Raw genomic sequence first — 7,692 nt, 5'->3', positions numbered from 1 at the left:
TAAAAGGAAAGCAGCAATGTTACGCTATTACTGGAGTTCAGGTCTCTATAAACCAGGGTTATTGTCTGCCTTCCCTAAGCGTGCCATCTTTATATGCAGAGTGGATGAAGATGTGTCATATAGGTGCAAAAGAAGTGTGATAAACCAGTTGAACCTTTCAGCAGCATCTAATATTTCTCTGCGTTGTAGAGGAAAATAAAAAGATCTTAGGCATGACTAACAAAAGAAAACACTTTAAGAGAATATTAACTATCCTGTTTCCCCCAGTGTGTCCTACTGAGGTGAACAGTGTTACGTTCAACATATTCTGTCTTCCAACTCTAAACTATTGACCCAGCTCCTGCATTGATTACTGCAAAATCAATACTCTTGAGCGTATTGGACTTTTAAAATAAAAATGCTTTTCACAAAAGTTTTAATTCAGTATGTTGTTGACAAGCACGATCATGATACCGCTGCTGCCTGCATTTGAGAATTATTAGAATTTCATGGTTGCTAGAAAAGTAATGAATAAAAAACACTGAATTAAAACACATCAAAGACATCATTGCATATTACATAGTTATAGTTCATTTACATTTTATTAAAATACTTGATGTCACTTCAAAAAATAAGGATTGATTCCTATATTATCAATGTTACAAGCAACAGGAGACATTAATGCACAAGTTGAATACACAGTGCAGAAATACTGACTTTGAAGGTGAAACCTGAATGCAACATTAGTTCCTTGACTTCCTTCTGTGGTGATGCAATCCAATGGAAATCAGTAGCAGCATTTACTCTTTGAGATGCATATGTTTAGGTTTTAATGGTTGCATTAAAGTCAGGCAAAAGAAAAATGTTATTGATAGAAAGATTTGAGAAAAAAGAAGATAGAAATTTCTTTTATGAATACATAAAAGACTGTTACAACCTTATTCAGGGAGTCAAGAGTGAACTCTTATAACTCACAGTTAAATCTGAAATCAGAGGTGTACATAGTGAAGAAGAAAGGGGATATTACCTTCTGTGCTGCCTCTGTGCTGCTCTGCTGTGTGTCAAAGACACTGCCCTGGAGGCAACGCGTTACAGCTGGTAAATAATTCAGGAAAACATGGCGTCCATCCATCGTTGTGCATCAGAGCATCTCCTTACAGCGGGAAGGGCTCGATGGTGTGCACGAGTCTGGATAAATCAAAGACTGTGATTCTGCCGGTGCCTTTCACCATCTGCAGGTGGGAATGAATCACATGGAGCAGTTCATCATTAGTGGTCTAACCACCTTCTTGAAGGTCCTCATGACGCATGATGTCAACCTGACCAACAGGTAGCCATTAAATGTGTTCCTCCTGAGGCCGGGGTGAATATAAGCAGGAAAGTCTCTTGCAAATGAAGCCTCACCTTTAGAAGAAATGATAGACAGGCATGCAGTCTGTGAAGGTGGGGGTTAACACGTTGACCATTGGTTTTATGCACATGATGGACACGCTGAATCAATTTAATGTGCAGCAGCAGCATTGAGTCTGCAGTAGCCTTGCTCCGTGTTGACTGATGCTTCGATCACGGGAAGCAGCTCCGTGTCCGAAACACTTCCAGGGGCAGCAGTGGCAGCAATTACAGTAAATCTCAGTTCCTCCTCTGATTATCTGCCTGGCTGAGGAGGGAAACCATTAACGCTCACCGCCGCCTGCTTCTCGGTGCACATGTTAATTTGACAGAAAACACAATTGTGTCACCAGCCACGTGGAACATGTTTTCTCATGCCTAACCAGCCGGAGTGGTCATGGCTGTTGCTCCGGTGACGTGGCTGCTGGGGCGCGTGATAATTGGACAACATTTGGGCTGCATTTCATTCATAAGTGGGAATGCTCTCAGCATTTACCTGCTACTAACCTCCACCCACTCACCCACTGTTGGTTTTGCAGCATCTCAAAAACTGTATGAGTTTTAGAGACGCTGTCTGTCGGGTGGTGTAATCTGATAGGCGAGTGAAGGGGGATTGAGTAGTTGTGAGTCTGTGGGGCAGGTGCGGTGTGGCTCCTGGGGGACTGTAATGGGATGAGGCCCAGCCAGAATGAGTGTTTGATGACGGGGTTGCACTCATCCCCTGGGACGCAGCCAGCATGCAATTATCCTCCCGATCACTTCTCTCTTCTCTAGTCGGCAGTCCAAATTGTACACGTGCAGCGATCTCTCCGAACCGCTGCCTGAATATCCTTTAACTCACAATCAAATATTAAAATCCCTTATATGCAAAAAGAAGAAGTAATTACAACCCCAAATTTCAAAGCAGTATTGAGTAATTACAGTTTTATGGCACCCGAGCGTGACATTACACTACCCCGGGGCAATTGAATATATAAACGCCTCCTTCTCCTCCCTTGCTAATTGCTTTATTAATGGTGAGCTCGACACCCCGAATCAGTCTGTATTACCAGACATGTTATGTGTCATGCTCTCCACTCATGTGCAAACTAAAACCAATGTACAGTATGGACCCAATATTGCTGTTTAGAAATAAGATTACTGAATCTCCCTCACATAGTTTTTAAAAATCTCTTGATTTGCAAAGAGCTTCTGTTTAAGATTAAAAAACACGCCCTCCTTTTTTGTGATATGCAAATGGCGTCCCCCTGTAAAAGATCTCCATCTTGTTTATCTCCCCCGAAACCAACAAGACATGGGTGCTGTCATGATTTACTACCGAACTACTAACCCAGTACTGAGGCGGGGCAACAGGGATGGCATCCAAGTACTACATTTTCAGACCCGCCATAGGAGGAGTGAGAATTGCATCTTCCACAATCAGAGGAAGAGGAGGGGCGCTGCGACATCCAATTGTTTTTGCTCCACAAAACTGGTTTCTTACGGTTGCATGTGAGGTAATCTATCACAGGTCCTTCCAGTTCCCCCTCCCCCATATCACATTACGTTGACAGCTTCATACCCTCCTCTCTTCGGCATGCTCATATCAAGCTCGTATCACACTCAGACAAAGGATGAGAGGCTGATAAGATGTGACACGATATTCTCGATGAAGCCAGTGTTTTGCTTTGAAATCTGGATGGAATGACGATGATGAATTTGCTGACAAGGGAACATCTTAAACTTAAAACAACTTAAAATGGTGTTTGAATCTCCTGTCATAAAAAAGGGCTTTTCCATAATCATAAAACAGCTAGCTTTCCTTTATGGCAGCATCCAAAAATGAATGTCAAAATCGAGTAATCGATGCAGGTCTACTTTCTTTTGTTGTTGCTTTTTTTCTTCAACCCATCCCCCCCTCTTTCTTTATCTGCAAAAATACAGTCATGTTTCTGCAACCACAGCACCTCAATGGAGAGTCTGACAGGGCAGTTTTCACAGGATCTCCTGGAAAGAACAACGCAGACTTCTTTTATTCTGTTCCTCACAAGCAGCACCAACATCTCATTATGACTCTGCGGAAGCATTACACTTCCATCCACCTTTCCCTCACAGCTTCACAGAAAGAAAGAAAAAAACTAATGAAAACGACAATCCCTCTTCCTCTGCGCATGCCTGATGATGACGGCCACTGATGAGCATCCTCTGAGTGGGACACAGGTGTGCGGAGGGGCCCCCCTGCCTGTGTGAGCCGTCACTGAGGCCAGACAGGGGCCAGGCTGGAGCGGCTTAGGCGCGTGCCGAGGGAGGGCTCTACACCCCTCAACCCCGCCCCTCAGAGGACTCCCTATTCACACCACCAGATGGGGGCTGGATCTGAGTTTTGATGAATGCTATCCTTCATGACCCTTTAGAAGCTGCAGAACAGCAGTCGTCCTCAGCACGTCACACTGCAGTGTGTTGCCCCACGCTGACACAGAACAATAATACAATGGACAGAATCAAAAACAAACCATGAATAAGACGTGAGAGCAGAAAACGCTGTGCGATTCAGTTCTAATTTCACATCCTCACAAGTGTTTTATTTTTTTTAAAAAGATATCGTACTACATACTGTATCCCCACAAATACCACATCAATTTTTCAAGAGATTAGTGGCTACTAGGACAGATTGAAAAGCCGTCTCAAAGCAACCCTCACACATTTAAAGTGGGCTGGGGGAGATATTATGGGGCTGTGTCGACCTCTTGCTGTTCGAAGTGAGACAATAAGACAAACTGTAATTTCACCATGTTAGGTTAAGAGCAGAGGGCAATTAGATCCCATTCATGAGACAAAGAATAAAACAGGTTGGTAAATAGCTGCTTTATATTATCAATCCTTTGAAAGTGTAAACAGTTATTTAATTAAAATATTGCAGCCCCGTCATAGAAAACTAAAAATTCTTTTGCATAAATATATTACAAAGAATGTGCTTTCCTTGTTATTATCATATGCCTGACATGGGAATCATTTTATCTTTATAAATAATCTGTAATCATGATCTCATTTGATAGAGATACAGGCATTATTTGTAGGCTTCTAATTTGGAGTGAGACCAACACGCCTGAATCATTGGCGCGGGTGCTGAGACACTCTGCCAGATATGTGTAAGGCTGTGAAGAAGAGTGAGAAACAAAATCTAAAAATGAAGAAGAAAAAACCTGTCAGTGTTCAATACCAAAAGCTAAACAAGAATTGCTGGTTGGTAACATGGAGGATGAAAAATCTTTGCTTTGAATACCCAATTGGCTAAAATCTAATATAACATGTAGGAAATCTAGATTAATTTATTTGCATCCGTCTATAACTGCAGGAGCAAGTGAGATCCATTTAATCATTGTTGGTTTCACTCCAGCCAGATGCATATGTTCTTCATTGGTTGGAAATAAATTGGTTGTGTACATGCATCCCCTAACTCAGTGACCCATGTCTGTCTGGACGTGAATTGCTTTTGTGCCGTGTTAAACGAGCCGTGGTCGTGTTGGTTTCCCTCCGCACGGCGGCCGGTTCTCTAATCCGCTTGTCTGCCACAGTTATGTCACACACCGGCTATTGTGGAGCGTTTGATTGAAGACGCCTGATCTGACTAACTGATCCCTCGCCGCAGAGGTGGTCTGACACATGGGCGAGGTGGATGTGTGAATTGGCAGTCGAGTCACGTCACTGGCATTCAGCCAATCAAAATGTTTAGATTCGGAAGGAGTGCAGCTTTGTTGGGAGGAGGCAATATATTGACAGATGGTGTGTGAGAAAGTGAAAATGATTTTAGGGGTGTACGGTTAGAAAAGGGTAAATTAGATTACACCAAGCCTTTCCTTTCTTTCGGCAAATTATTTAGAGACCATTTTCTAGGACCTCATAAATCAGCAGCTGGACCGATTTTTAAACAGTTCATATATAATATAATTTGGTAGCAAGGTGGGATTTATGGGGCCAAATGAGGCCTTGAATCTCCAGAGACCAATTTATATAGCGTTAACTATTCACTGCCTGACATGTACTTTAAATTTAATTCAGTCAGATCACGTGCTGCTGAGGCAGCATGTGATGTAACCATCTGTCCAAACCTTGTAAAATGGCTATTTTTACAAATAGACAACTGTATTTAGAAAAACAATTAATCCCATAATTAGAAGGTGCATGAATAAAATATTACAAAAATAATTAGACTGTTAAGGCTTCAAAATCAACAGAAGGGAGCATTTATAGAATGCTGTTAGCAATAACATTCCTATCAGTATCAAAAATTATAACGAGAAAGAAATCTCTGAACATTTAGGACTTGTGCACTTTTTATCTGTATTTTGCACTGAAAAGAGTTTTTTGTTACGAATGCTTCATGATACGAGCGTTTCGGTACTAATACCTCTTTAAGTGATATAATCTTGAATGTCAATGACTTCTAAACCTGAGCAGCCATGGAAGAACTCTGCCTAATAAAGATATCAACAAAGTCATGACTGAAATTGTCTACTTTGAATCTGAGTGACCGTTTGATTTCAGCTTTGAGTCATCGACGCAGTTTACAATAATCAGCGCAATGGACACTTTTGTCAGAAAAAGCACTGAGGTTTATTACCCAGCATACATTGCATAAAGATATAAACAGACTTAAACGTTTGGCTACATTTTGGCATCTCTTTGTTCTCTAAATAATCATTAGGCTAATTTGTTTAAAGCTGACAAAAGGTCTCCCCACACACTCAGACCTCTGACATCAAAGTCTCCATCAGAAATTTTCAGAGCGTTTAGCTCCTTTTCGGCCTCCTCATAGATTTCACACAAGCCTAGAAAATGTTCAGTCAGTCTGTTGAAGGAAACTTTGGGGTTTGTTCTGGTTTGAACCCAGTCACCCTCACTTATGCTGTACTCCATATCAGATGCCCACTTTTTGAGCAAATCCCAGTATGCATCTCTAAATTTCAGGTTTTCTTTGGCAAGGTCTATAATAAGTGTAGGAGGCAGAGCTGAACACATGTGCTGCAGCACACGTTGTTCTTTCTGCAGCCAGTCCAAGAGAAAGTCCCGTGAAGCACTTTGTGCGGCACAGTTTTTCTTCGTCAGCAGAGCTGCAGCGATGACGAGACAAAAATGTCCTGGTGCTCCTTCAAATCCCTGGAGGGCAGAGTCTAGAATGTGCTCTGTTCGGCAGGCTTCACTGCATGGGCTTAGCACAGCATCCAACCTCTCCATTAGCATCACTGCCTGCACCTCAGCATCAGCATCAACAGCTGACAAGCATGTGAGAGGACTCAGGACTTTACAAGCAGATTTGCATTGAATGATGTGGCTGCAGAAGCTGGTAACGTCCTGGCACTCACTCTGCTTGGTGTTTACAGGACTCGTAGTGTCAAAGAGTATCTTCATGATGGAGATGGGCAGATCGGGGTTTCTCAACAGCCCAAGAAGCAACAAGTGCTGACACCTGGAGAGGTCTGAGAAGGACACTTCAATGTATCCAACGAAGGCAGCTTGCAAACCTTGATTTGTGAGCTGCAGCTGCTTCTCCATACACCTCCTTATCGCGGGGTTATTGTGAAACCTGGAGAAGAGTTGTTCGCAGTAGCGGGCCCATTGAAAAGCTCTGGACAGAGTTTGTTTATCCCATCGCTCCACCTCCCCGCTCCATGCCGCTACTGCCAGCAGCTCCGCGGTGCTCGCCAAGTTCTTCAGCACCGCCTCCATGTGGCGCTGTCCTCCGGACACTCACTGAGAGGGACAGACACACTTTAGCGAGCTAAACTTTCAACAAACTGTCTTCTGCCGCCGATAAATCGAGCCTAGGTTAAACGTTAATGAGCTAGCGTTAGCTAGCGGGTTAAAACATGTTAGCTAACCTCGTTAGCTAATGGCAACAGTTAACGTTAGATTAGAACAGTGTTTCCGGTGTCACGTTTCAAAACAAAATGCATTTTAACGAAAGCTGTTTTATATTATATCCAGCGTCACACATATTAGAGAGTATGACAAACTATCAAAGCAATATTTAGTTGAAACATACTCACTGGTTTTCCTCGTGTACAACGACAGCCTGTTTGTTCCGCTTGCTCTAATGCGCATGCGCTCTTGAGTACTAAGCTTTGGCAAATACATTCCTTCAAAATAAAAGTCACCAAGTAACATCAGTAGCACGCACACAAAAAAGTGCAGAATCGAGGCAAGCAAAACATCTGGATTTTTTCATTTAGTTTCTAATGTTTATTTTCTAACACTATCTCTATATTACATCAATACTACTGTAACACAAAGCCGTCTAATTAGATTCATTTCTTGCAACATAGCAATTTATGTATTTGGGGTTGT

The 7,692-nt window shown here is 42.4% G+C and overlaps 1 protein-coding gene across 2 annotated transcripts; it reads right to left on the bottom strand.

Moving 5' to 3' along the window:
• Positions 1–5,937: 5,937 nt before the first annotated feature.
• fancf (FA complementation group F) lies at positions 5,938–7,651 on the bottom strand. Of its 2 annotated transcripts, none has more exons than XM_068603756.1 (2): positions 7,391–7,651; positions 5,938–7,098 (listed from the first exon to the last, which is right to left on the bottom strand). In XM_068603756.1, exon 2 carries the CDS (start codon positions 7,072–7,074, stop codon positions 6,049–6,051), a length of 1,026 nt encoding a protein of 341 aa, XP_068459857.1. In that variant the 5' UTR covers positions 7,075–7,098; positions 7,391–7,651; the 3' UTR covers positions 5,938–6,048. The 2 variants fall into 2 exon arrangements, with proteins under 2 accessions (XP_068459857.1, XP_068459856.1); XM_068603755.1 differs by having other exon boundaries at positions 7,395–7,651.
• Positions 7,652–7,692: the final 41 nt, after the last annotated feature.

The sequence above is a fragment of the Clinocottus analis genome, unplaced genomic scaffold (genome assembly GCF_023055335.1).
Source record: "Clinocottus analis isolate CAN_PGR_092001 unplaced genomic scaffold, fCliAna1.0.p SCAF_6, whole genome shotgun sequence".
NCBI classification, from domain to species: Eukaryota; Metazoa; Chordata; class Actinopteri; order Perciformes; family Cottidae; genus Clinocottus; species Clinocottus analis.
The sequence above is the reverse complement of the archived record's forward strand: the minus strand, read 5'-3'. Positions and strand labels throughout refer to the sequence as shown.

Bases quoted from the DNA above. Each gene is read 5' to 3' on its own strand.
- fancf (XM_068603756.1), bottom strand. From the start codon at position 7,074: ATGGAGGCGGTGCTGAAGAACTTGGCGAGCACCGCGGAGCTGCTGGCA.